Source organism: Opisthorchis viverrini, assembly GCF_000715545.1.
Source record: "Opisthorchis viverrini unplaced genomic scaffold opera_v5_231, whole genome shotgun sequence".
Lineage (NCBI taxonomy): Eukaryota > Metazoa > Platyhelminthes > Trematoda > Opisthorchiida > Opisthorchiidae > Opisthorchis > Opisthorchis viverrini.
In genome coordinates, this window is record NW_008751889.1 from 174,458 (window position 1) to 189,592 (window position 15,135).

At 44.9% G+C, this 15,135-nt stretch overlaps 2 protein-coding genes across 2 annotated transcripts in view; one reads left to right on the top strand and one right to left on the bottom strand.

Annotated features, from left to right (window-relative positions):
- T265_08708 (hypothetical protein) overlaps window positions 1–15,135 on the bottom strand; it is a gene marked incomplete at both ends in the record, with an annotated part of 60,957 nt that overhangs the window by 19,297 nt on the left and 26,525 nt on the right. The window contains one exon of the mRNA XM_009174588.1: window positions 2,935–3,950. Coding sequence (XP_009172852.1) covers window positions 2,935–3,950 — 1,016 coding nt within the window. The remainder of the gene's footprint in view (window positions 1–2,934; window positions 3,951–15,135) is intronic.
- Window positions 12,513–15,135, top strand: part of T265_08706 (hypothetical protein) — a gene marked incomplete at both ends in the record, with an annotated part of 10,331 nt that continues 7,708 nt past the window's right edge. The window contains 2 exons of the mRNA XM_009174586.1: window positions 12,513–12,620; window positions 14,159–14,286. Of these exons, the coding sequence (XP_009172850.1) occupies window positions 12,513–12,620; window positions 14,159–14,286 (236 nt within the window). The remainder of the gene's footprint in view (window positions 12,621–14,158; window positions 14,287–15,135) is intronic.

The following is a 15,135-nucleotide window of genomic DNA, read 5'->3' on the forward strand; positions in this document are numbered from 1 at the left end:
AACAGTGCTTACAAGAGGTCCCCGGAAAGTTTGTCTTTTAGGCCTGTAACGCAGTTGAAACTCGACTGTATCTGTATGCACGTCTATCACATGGGCTTATGTGTCTCTCCACCCTCTCTCTCCCTGTTTCAGGTACCATGGTCGAACCACCACGAGCCCCGGACAGGAAAGAATAGCCGCTTGTACAACCCCCCAGACTGACCTTGACTGGTCCCCTTTGATTGTACGCCCCCTCTTCCGGTTTCGGTTCGGGTTAATACACGTGCGTTGTTGCTACACTCCGGTCTTCTTCCCTGTACCACCCGACCTGTGTGCATGTGTGCTGTGTATACTGTGTGGATTCATTAATACCAGCCCGTATATCTGCACATTTCAGAACTGACATGTGCCGTCCTCTAGAACGTCGAATACCGCTGACTTCCTGACATCCCACGCTACAGGCCAAACCTGAAACTATGAGCTCGTACCCTATTGAAGATCATGTTGCAACCGTGGCGGTTGAACTCACAATTTATCTGTCTGATTCCTGTCAACCGACAAAATCCCCCCGACCTTAAAGACACATTCTGCCATCTGCTCAAACAGTGTACGAACGAGTTGTCACGCTAGACATCCAGTGTAGCTCCTTGTTCACATTTCTTGTTCGCTGCATCCAGTGACGTGTCTTTGCTCCCCACGTGGGCCTTACTTCAGGGAGGTATTGTAGTCAAATTAGGGACTCGTTCGAAAATACGCGCTCTGGTTCTTTCCTGTGTAAACATTCAGATACAGGGATACTCCCCGAGGGGAAGGGTCATCTCGCGCTGTCTCGAAGAATGGGTTCTTTGGGGACCCGTTAATACCGAACTGTAGCTGACGCAGAGCGCCACCATGCACACCACAAGGTAGTTAAGGCTTTTCGAAGATATCATTACATTCGCTTTCAGGGTCTTCATCAAGCCAACCACGAGACGGTTAAAGTATATTTTCAAATAGTCATTCTGAACGGATCGATCCTCCCGTGTCTTATTTAGCGACTTTTTACCAATGATCATTTTTGCCCTGAAAATACACAGACAACCTCGCTCGCTCAACGATTTATCCGCTTAACTGACCTGTGTACAGCACCCGGGAAAATGAACACAAAAACCTAGCAAACTTCTCATAACCAGATCCAAAATTCCAAAATCCTACTGGTATGAAATAAATCGGAGTAAGTGTGAACCTGGGCACTGATCTGCAAAGTAGTTGATGTGGTTGGCACAATAGGTTCTTCGGTGAAAAACGTGGAGTAGATGATGTTTGATGGTTCAGCTGTACGTGTACTGAAACTATCTAGGCGTGTCTTCTTGCTGACTCCCTTAATGCATGCCGAAAACGTGTGTACTCACCTCCACATCATCATCACACAAAGCAACATCACTGCTGACACCGATGCTTCACTGCTGTATTACCACAAAGTTTATCCAGTTACATTTAAAGACATTTAAATACATTTTAAATTTTAAAAATTTAAAAATTTAAAAATTAAAAAAAAATTAAGTACATTTAAATACATTTAAAGATCGAAAACGACAGAACAATTGGTAAAGGAGGGCGTCTACACCTCTAAACGCTCAATTAGACAATCTGAAGAGAAAATGACGGTACGAATGCCACTGTAAACGACCAGTCGGCATTTACTTCAAGCTCTCCAGCAAGCGCGTTAGGGGACCCCATTCTGAAAGGCGGATCGCGTCAAAATCACCTGAACTCTACCTCACCCCTTTCACACCCTTCTTCCAAGTCACACATTGCCAACCTCACGGTTTGCACCATTCCGAAGGAGACGCAGAAAACAACACTCGTCTCGGTGAACGCTGCTTCGTCATGCTTACCAAATTCTCCAGTGATTCTGCTTGAATTGTAGTTCGCACTTTGTAACTGCACTTTGAAGGTGCGAGACGCATACAAGAGGATTGTGCGATGGTGGTCAGCTGTACTTTGTCCTCAAAGATGAGGACGTTAGCGTCTGCGTACTCTAGATGGACAAGATCCTCTTCATCGACGATCAAAATACCGAGATTTTGAAGACCTTGCAAAATTTGTCGGCGACGGCGAATGTGAACGAGAACGGAAGAAGTGGACACGTTTGCCAGCCCCCTTTTTGTAGAGAAGCTTCGTGATAAAATACCATGAACCCTCTGTCCTTATCGGGAAGGTCAGATTCCTGAAAGCAACCACTGAGTGCCAGAAATCTACTGAAACTCTCAGCTCCGCTAAATGTTGACCAGGCAGAAAACACCCCCTCAATATGCAGCGCTTTACAGCCTTGCATCAAACCCAAGCAGCGAGTCAGCGTTGATCAAGTTCAGGCAACGCCCGCGCAATATGCAGCGCGTCGCAGCCTCGTACCAAAGCCAGACCGAGTGCGTCAGCATTGGACCAAGTTCAAACAGTGTCCCTCCAATAAATAGCTTGAGAACGCTGTACTTTCGCACTCGCTTGTTTGGAATATAACTGTTGTGTTCCGTTCTGTGGGTCTTTTTTCTGGCATTAGACACTGGAGCAATTCAGCAGCCAGATACAACACTGGCGAATCCCTGAAGTATTCTACCCATATATGTAACAAATTACCTGAAACAGTTATGTGAGCTTAACACGCAGTGTACTATGGATAGTGACAAACGAATACAGTACACGTGCGTATGGTCCTCAGTTCTCTTTGCCCCGTATGGGTCGATAATTCGCTTTCGTACGGGCAAATCCGTTGCCGTGAGTAGTCCGTTACAAATCCTCAACTCTACCATATAGAAAGGTAGCAATTCAATACTACGAGTCGGATATGCATAGGAACGGATGAAAATTGCTGCCTTAACAGACATACTATGAATCATGATGACAACTCCCTGATGCGGACGAAACCTGAGAGGAGACCAAAGCAAAAGGACAAACACGACAGAAATGCATACTCACCTGGAATTTCCACGCCGGTTTCAGGCTGAACGCGAACCACGCGATGAACCAAGCGCAACTAACCAAGATGATTGATACTGGAGCGGTCAGCATTAGGGCACTTTTGGTGATCCGGTACAATTGAAAACAGTCATACATGATGGGTATTTTGAAGGCCAGTACACAGAGGTAGCCCAGCGTGGCACACATGTGCGGAGCATAGGCATGCAAACAGCACCGGCATCCGGGATGTAGCAGCTCAGCACCGATATTATAACATCGCCTTCGGTAGGTCAGCGGGTTGCCACCAATGCATGGGTTCGATTTGACACTTCCCATTGGCCCAGAATGAACCGAATCGGTTTGGTTGAAGGTCAGACCCGCGTCGCCATTGGGCAACTGAAACCCATTACTGCTAGGTGAACCAACCAGATAGTGACGATAAACAGCTAAATTTTCTGTGAACTGACGGTAGCCGTATTCGAAGATTGTGAGGAACAGGGAGAGGAACAGAACCGTTCCCATGGTGGATAAAGCCAGTGGACCGATGCTGTTTAGACCAACGGTGAACAGCAGAGTTCTTCGGTCATTTGAGCTTGATTCGTCCGTAACCGACTCGGAATCGGCGGCCTTCGCCGTTTCTGCCATAGGTCGACAAACGGTGATCAAGCGCAGGTGAGAGAAACCGGGTAGGAGCTGTTGATTCCAGGCCAGTTTTGTTAGAACTGTGGCGGCACTGAATTCGATCAATGCGTGTAATCCGGTCAGCAGTAGGAGAAGTGAGAATACGAAAGAGAACGGTCGATTAGTGTACCAGAACACACTCGGATATCGTAAACTCAGCAGCAGCAATACGAGAGTGAGGTTAAAGAATTCCGGGGAAATTGCACGTAGATTGTCCCAGGCAGGAAAGTTTGTTCCAACAGCAACATTCATGGTCGAAGATTTGCTAGACAGTGTGACGTCAGAGTGCGGTCTCGATGTTAGTCCGTCTTCAGTTCCAAAAAGAAAGTCCAATTCTGACCGCCATATCCAGTCTGTGAAAAGAGAATCATCTTGGACTTAGAGTGCGACGTGACGAATATATTTATGAAGGGTACAACAATAAACAATATGACATGATAATATGATAATATATGGATGACTATGAAAAAATCGTTCAGTTGTAGCACTCTCTCGGTGACTAGGTGTATGGCTAACGGAATGAGCAGGAGGGCTGGCATACTGTCAGGCTTCCTAAGCCTAGACAGAAGCGCTTCCTAGGCTTCCTAAGCCTAGACAGAAGCGCTTGAGATGCTGACGTTGGATTCGAACCACGGACCTCCAGGTCCTTGAGCTTGCACCTTATTACTGAGCTATCTCGAGTCCATGACCTATGAAACATATCTCAGTAGATGAAACTTAACCATTCGAAGAATACAAAAAGGAACCAATCACAGGCTGTCTTTTCAGAAAAAAGTTTGCATAGACAGGAGAGTTGTATGCCATGTGGATGAAAATTATGCTGCAAAACTCACCGAACAGTCTAGAAAAGCAATGCTACCTTCATTACTTCGTACTTGGATTGTAGCAATGGTTCATTTAGACCTGTACTGAAACCGTCAGCCGACGATCTAATGCGCTGCTGTAAAAAAGTGTTCCCTTCACACTGTACACTGGGAAGTCCACTGAGCAATTGATCTGCTTCGCGTGAGCCTCCAGAGAAAGGCTGATGTGTGTGTGCTGACATTTCAGCCCAACTTACCGGAAAATCTTTGGATCGAACCCAACCTCAGCATCTCCTGTGAAGGTTTGGGCAACCTGGCAGGATCCCACCTTCGTGCTTCCTTCCTTCGGGTGGTATAATAACGGGTACAGAAACGGTGTTAGAGCCGAACATGCTGACATTTGAATGTCTTAACCTCCAGCTTCTTATTTCATGATCAGTAAACTGGACATTAATATGAAGTGGGAATACGTCATTGAATGTGTGCGATATTCGAAGAATGAATTTATGCTTTTTCTGGACACCGAGTATGAGCCGATTCATTTTATATTTTGAGCATGTCAGAACATTCAGAATATCAAATGAACAGGGCGAGATGGTAAGAGCGTGAATTTACTGGCCGGAAGGTCCGTGGTTCGAACCCGACCCCTACCACTCGACTTCCACTGTCTAGACTTGGGTCATCTGGCAGTATCCCAGCCCTCGTGCCTCCTTTAGGTGGCATGGCAGCTAGGTACCGAAATGATGCTGCAGATGAACTGTTATTTATTATTTTTATTGTTATTTTAGAACATTTCAGTGAGAGCTTCGAAAGGTTGGTCTTTTTTCAGAGTGATCTCATAATGAATCAACCGCTTCCACGTCTGAGTTTATCGATCTTTCATGAAAGAAGCATTACCGTATAGCACTCTATAACACTACATTTCAAATAGATTTTCAACAATCGTGGGTTCCACTGTTTCCGTTTTATGCACGAAATGAAAGTCGATTGTGTCGTACACTCAGAGGTGATAGGCTGTCAAGTTTGAAAAACATTAGCTTACAAGAAATTCCGAAAATTCTCCTATGCGTGGAGCGCATGTGTTACATAGTTGATCGCCCAAATTTAATAAGCTCGCATTTCAAGTACAGTCTTCCTTTGCTGTCCAGTTTATCAGGTTTTCACACCCAGATATGATAGGAAAATGGTCTATTTACTTAATCGTGAGTGACGAAAGCTGCCACCGAGCTCTCTCGTGGTCACAGTGCTACTTGCCTTAATCTAGGAAAATATAAAAGATGAATTTTGTCACTCGGTCTCTGTTGGGAGAGAAGCTAATTTACGTGAACATTTAGAGAGTATTTGTTGGGAGTTGGCATTATTTTTTAACCCAACCTCATGAGAATTGTGCAATGGCACTAAATTGGGAAAGGGTGGAAAATTCTCGATAGGAACCAACCAGGTTTGGCTGGAAATATGATGAGAACATGTCCGTTTCTTGTTGGTGGTATCCGCGACTTTTTGCTAACAAACAATTGATTCCACCGTCTTTTCTTGACCCGCATGTGGTTTAAATAGGTCGAACTGGTAATCCGCCAAATGTCGAAAGTTTCTTCATATTCGACGAACGCGGAATTACCTCGATGTTCATTTCTACTTTGCAAATACTTTACTGTTCCCGTCATAGCTACGTCTGAGTTGCATTAAAAGGTTGTCAATACGGCACCCGCGCCAGAACAAAGAGAACAACGTGGATACACTGAGCAGTGCAGCAAGAATTTTAACGGCGGACATCAAGCGTCCCACTATTAAGCTAACTATCCTGTAAGATATGACTCTTACACCGTTGCTCCAGGGTACACCTGCTCCCGACCAGAGGTTGAGCGTAACTTACACGTGAGAAGCTGGGCATTTAGTTAAAATAGCTTGGAAGACATTGCTTCTGATCAGTTTAGATACGGTCTGTGCAAGATGGTCATCTGATAGGTAAGGACACAAGAGAGATTCGTTGTTGCCCTAGCGTATTTCAAGCTAAGCCGAATTACCGCTTGTCCAAACGCTCTTCCAGCTGATTTGGAGAGGAAGCTAACCGTTTTGTAGGCAGTGGATTCTTATCTCCTATCAAGTTATCCCCAGGGCAGTCAATGGCTCATTCCTCACAAACCTGTTCTTCGTTAATCTGTTGTAGGGTGAGACCAGGTAATGCTTAGTTATCTGGCAATCATTCCTATGTAACGAATCCCTGGGTTGTACGTTTACTAGCAACACCAAACATTACTTTGAGGATATTCGGAAAGTCAGCTAACCTGGACCGACTAATCAGGTAAACTGCGAAAGGTGAATCCGAATTCAACCGCATGGATCTCTTTCAAGCTGGTTGGGTTGTCGTATCCAGACAGAATTCACAGTGTTGCATTTGGTTTTGACCAATGAAACGTCTTAAAATAATTCTTTTTAGACATAAACCGCTCATTCTGATCGAATCTCATGGCGAACCATCATCGTTTAGTTTATCCCAGTTCGATGAGGCAATGCAGCTGTACTACCCAGTAGCCTGACATCGACGTTAGACCAACTTATTGAAATCGAAGGCTAAAATGTGTCTGAAAACAAGCGTTGGATTAATGCCTGATTGAATTGTTTCCAACTGACGTATAATTTCGCATGTTGCTCCCACAAAATTAAACATCTGTATGCGTAAACAATCAGGTACACTGGCGACGAGGTGCTGAATGGCGTCAGGTGAAAGACAGTAAATCAGGGGAAAACCCACATCCTATTCAGATGTCTGTCTTCACGTTTGCGATACCAGAATAGCGAACTTGCACACGTTTTATTTGTCGAGCCCAGAAGTAACTCGCTTCCTGAGGGTCATTGCGCTTTGCATCAGTCCCCTATATGTTGGCTTGAGTGCGGGAGTTTCACACTTATTTGACAACAGGTCCAAAATCACACAGTGAGCACCCTCATTTGAACCAGCCGGCTCCAAACGAACGGGTTACCCTGGCGTAAGATTAGTTGCGTGGAGCTTCGGGCTTATTTATGGCGCTCATACAGTTGACCTTCAGGTTAGACGCGATAAACAAACCAATGCGTGTGCTGGTGGGCGCCATTCACAGATGTGGCTTCCATTCACAACCACACTGTGGCGCCCGATCATCACAGGCAACAGAAAGTCGCGATCAACCGAACATTAATGGGGTTAATGATTCCTCGATTTAAATGGAGTACAGCCCGACAGCAGTGGATCTAATGGCATCAACCGGATGTTCAGGTGCCAGACTTACCAGTGCACCGATTGGGACAAAGACAGCACATACAATTTTTCTGGGTACAGTACTTTTTTCGATCCCACGATCAGAAACAAGCCGCTTTTTTTAGGGATGGCGTACAAGGTGGAGACGGATGATGGGCGATGTAGCGGAAAATAGCAGTTCGAGCGTTTTACGATGTAACGATCTGCGTTGAAAAAGTGAAAAGGGTTTCCATCTGTTTCTGACAAAAGATTTTGTGAAGACAGGTTTGTTTTTTTGTCTTGCATTCATGTTGTTTCCCACTTGGCAAGGCGATGTCCTTCACGTGCACCAAAAAAACATCGGGTGCTTTCAACACACGTATGTATGCCCAGTTGAACAACTTTGCTTTGTTTGTTTGCCACGACAATTCGCCCACTGATCCCATAAACGGAATGCGTCACTAAACTAGACCGTTCATAATCAACGCCATTCTAAACGTGAAAGCGTTGAAATTGAATCCTACAAGTGTTCCACAACGAAAGGACTGCACTTACAGATTCAGGTGGATAATTCATGTGCGTGACTCATATTAGACTATTGCAGTATCCATTTCATTCAATCAACCGGAGACTCACAATAAAATGTATCATCAGGCTGATCAACCTGTAAGAACTTGAGCAGGTGGAGAACTCAAAGTCAGACACTCAAGGGTCAGTGCTCATCTCTTGCGCTCCAAACATGTGTGTGATAGTCGTGAACGGAACTCGTGCGCGTGTAAGATGAGTTGTGAGATAGCGTGATGAGTCATCCAGCGAGTAGATACGGACCAAATGGATTGGGGAGAACAAAAACCGTGATCAGATAAACTGAACGTGACGAGTGACATGTTATGAAGAGTTTCTGCTGCGAATCGAGTGGTGCCAAACAGGAAATACGATCTCGTAGAATGTCGACTAATAAAACGCCAAAACAGTGATGAATCATGATCAAAAACGTTATCGAATTTGATAAGCACTGTTTCGCCCAGAAGAAACAAACGAAAATTGTCATGTATTTCAGGTTCATTCTTTCGTGAACCGTAAACTAAATCTGGTATGGAAATGATTAATGTTAGCGAGCGCAAAATGATGGTTTACGCTGAGAGAGGAGTAATCGAAAACACAAGGTCAGTGCTATGACTACGAAAAAGGGACTATTATCGGCTGTTGATTCATTACAAAGATGACTCCGTATGTGCCTCTTCCGGCGAGTCGAAAATCCCAATTGCGTCCGCTTTCAACCTCATATGTATTATCAGTGGACTGTCAGCATCAAAAATCTTCCGTAGTACTGAACGTGGAGAGATAAGTTTTGGGTGGCTGGAATCCGCTAACTCATCAGTTGACCATATTTCGTCGTGGTGGAGTAAACGACTCTACAACTCCTCCACTTCTGACAATCAGACCACCTGGACACTCTGGTGCTCAACCGTACTCGTCATTGGATGATGAGTGGACACAGAAGCTCACGAACTGGACAGTACTCCTGAGCACGAATCAAATTCCAATCACGGACCAGTGCTCTGTGAATTGCCGCAGGCGGTGGGGGACATTCCAAAAACGCTTGCCACGATAGTGCTAATATCGCGTGCTAATCACGCGAGTCCGACTGTGGTGAGTAAACATGAGTTGTAGAAATGTGGGCGGAAATATGACGAGTCAGCAGGATTGCGTGTTTCCTGGGGTTCGTGTATACGAATATACCAGCTCGTCAGAAACAACCCATACGAGCCATACTCAAGTTCGCAGTACTCCTGAAAGCTTCTAGTAGTCATGAAGGGTTTCCGGTGGATGGAAATGGGAGCTACCAATTATTGATTTTCTCTCATTTTATGCTATCGCCTGGATCGACAGTGTACAAGCCACCTATAATAATTATGCCAACAATTGGTTTCAAGCTTGCAACCTTCGACGGTTACAACGAGACATCTCACTAAGTACTTGAGGAGGCTCCTCATATCCAAAGAAGTGACGCTTCTAAAACCAGTTACTCCTTGATGAGACAGAGTGTCCTTTGATGGCAGACAGTCATCTGACTCTTGGCATCACTAAGCAGCGCTCCGAAAAAATAACCTCCAATCTAAATGGTACTTTGGCGATCGAAGAACTCAAGTAAAAAGAGTGTGTATGTGAGTGGTGCTCAAGTCAGTTCAAACGCGTCAAAGGGAACACAAATTCCATATGTTCAGTTTGTAGCTAGAGAGAAGATTCTGGAAATTCCATCTTAAAGGTCAACATAAACCAACCTGATAATCCAGAAAGAACCATACGTCTTTCGGAAGTCATCTGCAGAGTGCATCTCATGAGATTTTAACACCGATTAATATGATGTGAACCGCACAATGACTAGTGATCTTGGCTGAGCGCAAGCTAGACGTACCAGTGACCAGTAAATCGTGGTCACATGCTACAATGCTCAACCTAATACCTTGGGGAACCGAAGGGAGTGCAGAATCATTGACCCGAAACGACAAGGAAACGGCAGTACTGTGCTTCTCAGCCCTTCGGCTTCAGATGTCTTCATTCAAATAAAAAGATTCCACTTTTGGCTCAACTAACTTGAAGAGGCGAATCAATGAAGCACCATTACGCATATTTCTCCATAGTTATTGCGGAACCTGAGCTAGTCTTCGAGAAACGCGCTTGGAAGGAATATTTCTCTCTCCGAGTAGAGTTTTACCGTGATGTGTTTGGGGACCCCCAGGCAAATGAGCATGAGTCACCCAGATTCGAGCTTTCAACAGGAGTCCAGTGGTTGTCCAACTTCCCACTCGGAACATCCGATAAAACAAATACCTTTCCGTTTTTTTTAAAAAAAATATGAGCTTCATTTAGTTAACCTGCTGGTAGACCGAAATACAGCTTGAATCCAATCGAATAACCCGAATGAATTCAGAATTTCTCTCTAGATTCCCGATAAACAGATGCCACTCCTTAGCGAAATACACTCACTTGCAAACAAATTCGGTTTTGCAAGAGACTCACCTGAAACGAGGGATTCAGCTGGATTCCAGGTGAGTCTCTCAAAAAACCAAATTTGTTTGCTGATGAGTGTAGTTCGCTAATTTCGTGTAATTTAGTTTCAAGTGGAACATAAGGTTGACGGAAACTTGGAGACTGCACCAACTTGATGAGCCCAAAGCAGAAGGGCGAAACCGGTAGTGGGTCATCGAAGAATTTTCAGCAACCGTATAAGTAATGCATTACGAATTTAGATGCCACTCCTCCTCACCGGCGTCGCACTTCAGTTTAAGCCTACGCTGTGATCCATCCTATGAAAGCTCACCACCAGACGAGGCCTTTTCCCGTATTGGTTCACTGAGAGGAAGGGTCACGTGCCCATTCCGAAGAAAACCACAGGCGATTTGTTCATTGGAATTCTAGTCCCCAAATGAACAACGCATTTTGTGTACCTCACTCCCCCTCTTCCAATGTTCTTTGCGTGACTGTATACACTTTATCTGTACACCTGTACACCAAGCAGTCTTTGTCACCCACATGGCTAGATAATCAGCAGACAACGCGCGTGTCTCATTCAAAGTGTCTGCTAGCACAGATAGATAGACACATGCTAACTTACAAAAAGCTGAGTAGAATCACCAAGCACCAGCGAACGACAAAATTGCGACGATTGTGACCTTCCGTACATCAGTCACCTGTATCAGCATCACCAACTCACAAACAATACAATACGGGCGTGGCTGTGCACGTGTGGCGAACTCCAAGTTAGTCAGCCAGTACACCGTAGACTAGGAGGCCTGGCGAAATGACTCATCGACTTCTAGACTTTCGCGCGTGAGCTCCACGGGCGCAAACCGACAACGACGGATGAGGTAAATAAGGGTTTAGGTGCTTAATGACAGTGAAAAACGCTGAGTGGTTGTAGAGAGGACCAGGTGGAAGGGGGCTGGCTCAGACCCGCATTGATTGTCATTATTAGAAAGCCTCTGGAGCCGGAAATCAGAGTAAATTGGGCCGCAACACTTCAAACGTGGAGTGAACAACTACCTGTACAATGAAAGATATATGCATCTAATAGAATATGGGGATATGGGACTGTCGCCCATACATCAGTGGCGGGTTACGATTTTCCTCCGCCCCTTATCGCAGAAGAAGTAAGTGATCAGGCCGGAACAGGGACTATCAGTCCCTTCTGAGAAGAGACTTGTTACGATTAAATCAGTAACGTAAGCAAGCTATACAAAATAAAGCACGCATTAAGTGAACAAACTCAACGTTTTCCGTAAATGGATCAGTTAGCTCCCGAAATCTTGACGTATGGAAAGACCTATAGTTAAACGGAATCGGTAATGTTCCGGAATCACTAACAGAATGTGAGGGACTGCTTGAGAGGAATCAGGAAAGAAATCTGTGTGTGTGTGTGTGGCTCTTCCATAATCATATCTGCCGAATATGAACTTCTGTCTGGCCTCCAATGCGTTGTCAAAGACCCAGGCTATCAATCAACCGAGGTCGCATTTAAAGGCTGATATGAAGGTCAAACCAACAGATTCCTTGCGTATTCACTAAGCTCAGAAAAAACATCAGCTTAAGGAGCACACCGAGATATCCTTAGCCTCACACACGGTGTGTCAAAAATCTGCTTGTTCCGTCACCGTAACAAAGATCGAGTCATTTGTCTGACCTAACCCCAAACTAGTTAGTAGTTTTTTTGCTTTTATCCCAACTGCGACTGAGTGGGATTTTAGAACGTACCAAATTGTGGTGACCTCGTTTGTAGGGGGTCGGAACATTGTGATGTTTTGTTGGAAGGCAGTATTCAAGCACTTCCTAATCAGTGGTCACAGTGTCAACCATAAAAACGTTCAGCCGCAGCACCATTCCGGTGCCTAGCTGCCATGCCACCCACCCGAAGCACGAGGGCTGGGATACTGCCAGGTTGCCCAAGTCTAGATAGGGGAAGTCGAGGGGCAGAGGTCGGGTTCGAACCACGGACCTTGCAGTCAGTAAGTTCTAACCACTTGGGCCATCTCGCCCCCAGTGTCAACCATGCATGACACCGGTAGATGTCCATACCCTGACTAGACATTCGTCATCAGGCGGCCACAGCTACGTACGGTCAGTGCCCACCATGGTTTTACTGTCTTTTTACATCCCCTTTCAGTAAAGCCCACTCGTCATCATAGTTCATTTCAGCTCAGACCAATCCCGAGTGCAAAATCATGCACAAAACATAATCAGGGTATTTTGCTCAAACTCTATCTGCTTAACTAGCTGCGGCTTCAGTGAGACTAATGGTGGACAGGTAGACGGAAATCCTAGTGGTAAATCTTGAAAGGGCCCCTACCTTTTAGCTAGTGAGTAAGACAACCTGGCAGATGACTGAAAGCAATCCGCCGTCATTGCCCACAAGACAAATGCTTGAGACTTGCTGTTTGACTGAACCGGCAATTTTCATTCCCTTCTGAACGTAACCAGAGAATTTAGAGAAGTTTGATGGATTGATTTCCAGCAGCCTTCCGCTTTCTGCTTGTTTAACAGTCGTGTACCGCTTTCCGTGGTTTCCCTGACTAAACGACCTTGGAATAAACTTTTGCCTGACTCATACGTATGAACAAATTGGTTGGCGGTATTGTTGGGAATGTCAGGCGAACTGTGACAGATGAAATCGCGTGCGATTATTTCGATCTGACAGCCCATAATGTCGTGCATATCACTTATTAATTGGTTGGATATTATTTTTATCAATTAATATTATCAATATTAATCCAAAGATAATTTCGAACTTGTTTCACTCTTTCAACAGAAGATCGTAATGACGCATGCTAAGGAGGCCTGAAGAAGTTTCTTCAGCCGTGAAGAAAACTGCATTCGGGTGGTACACAACTATTCTGTGCCCAAGAAATCGATTTAGTCCAGTCCATGTGGTAAAAGCCTCCTTTAAACTTCGAGGACTTTCAATTCCCAGTGATGCGTCCAGCGGAATCAGTTTAGATTACGCCAACTTAGATGCAGTTAACAACCAGATAATTGATATCCCGCTTTACTGTAGAAATTTTGAAAAATGGCAATTCTTCGATCTCTTCCAATAGCTATATGGCAAAAGTTTGCAATGACCATTTTGGAAATCAGCTGACAAACGCAAAACAATGTGTACACACCTCCTCCCATCATCAGTCGAAAGATACGGATGAACCTCACCTGTCATTAGTGAGGAGCTGATTCAGGGAGGAGAGGTGTTGCTCCTCACTGGAAGAACGACGTCCAGAAAATTGGTGAAAGGTGAGGAGATCTGGTCAGTTTCAACTCAGGTCTCCTTCTGGCAGTGAAGCCAAACAACGTTGATGAGCTGAGAGAAACTGTGCAGCTGGTTCATCCTTATTTGGCTGCATCAGTAGTGTGCACCTCACGAAACTCAGAGAGTTTCGAACCCGCGAGATTCCGGCCAGTGGTTGAACATTTAACCTGTCTGACTGGGGGCTAATCACACAGACGTTCAGCCTCTCGTGGTTGATAGTTTAAATGATTTAATCGTTCAGCTCAGGCACCCTATCGGTACCTAGCTGTCATTCGAAGGCAAGGAGGCATGAGGGGTGGTATACTGTCAAGTTTATCAAGCCTAGATAGGAGCAGTCGAGATGCTGAGGTTGGATTCGAACCACAGATCTTCCGGTCCGTAAGCACTGAGCTGCTTCGTGGCTGAATGGTTAAGCGTTCAGCCACTGGCCGAAAGGTCGCAGAGTTTTGTGAGATACGCACTGCTGGTGATTCTCACGAAGGATGGAACAGCTGTACAGTGCTTGTTGGTTCTCCGGCGTAGATTGGTTTGGCTGACGGAACGTAAAGGTCGTAGGAAAGCTTCCACAAAGGTTCTAATCCCGCCTGTCCTAACACGTTATTCTGTTAGAATCTACAGTGTAGTCCACCTGAACCATAACACCAATACTGAGTTTTGTTTACTGTCGACCAGAGAACCTCGACTACTGAGACTGAATCTATATGGCCTTTTGATGCTTGAGTCCTCCCTTCGGTCTTCCAAAACAGGAAACAGACTCATAAATATTATTGTTTATCGCCAGTGAACCAGGGCATTCCGATACATTCTTATTCGGTTTGCCCTACCAGGAACGAACAAAACAAATAAACTAAGTCGTTAAAACGTTGATTGGTTAGAAGAACGTGGTTGGAAATATTGTCACGATCTCCGCTCAAATGTATCCATACGGATCCTTCAAGCAAACATGCAGTGTGACTGTGACTCATTCGAAAGGATGCAGAGTGCACATGAGCAGAGTCAACGTGAGAAAGCCCGTCTAGTGATTTCATGACTTATCGACGAGGACTACAAATGACTATGGGGCTATGAGGAAGATTGAAAATTTGAATGTGAATTTAAACTGTTCCCACGAATTAGGCATAGGGAGAGTATGATGGTAAACAGCTAATAATTAATAATAATAATAATAATAATAATAATAATCGTTCATCTGTAATACTACTTCATTTCCTAGCTGCCATACC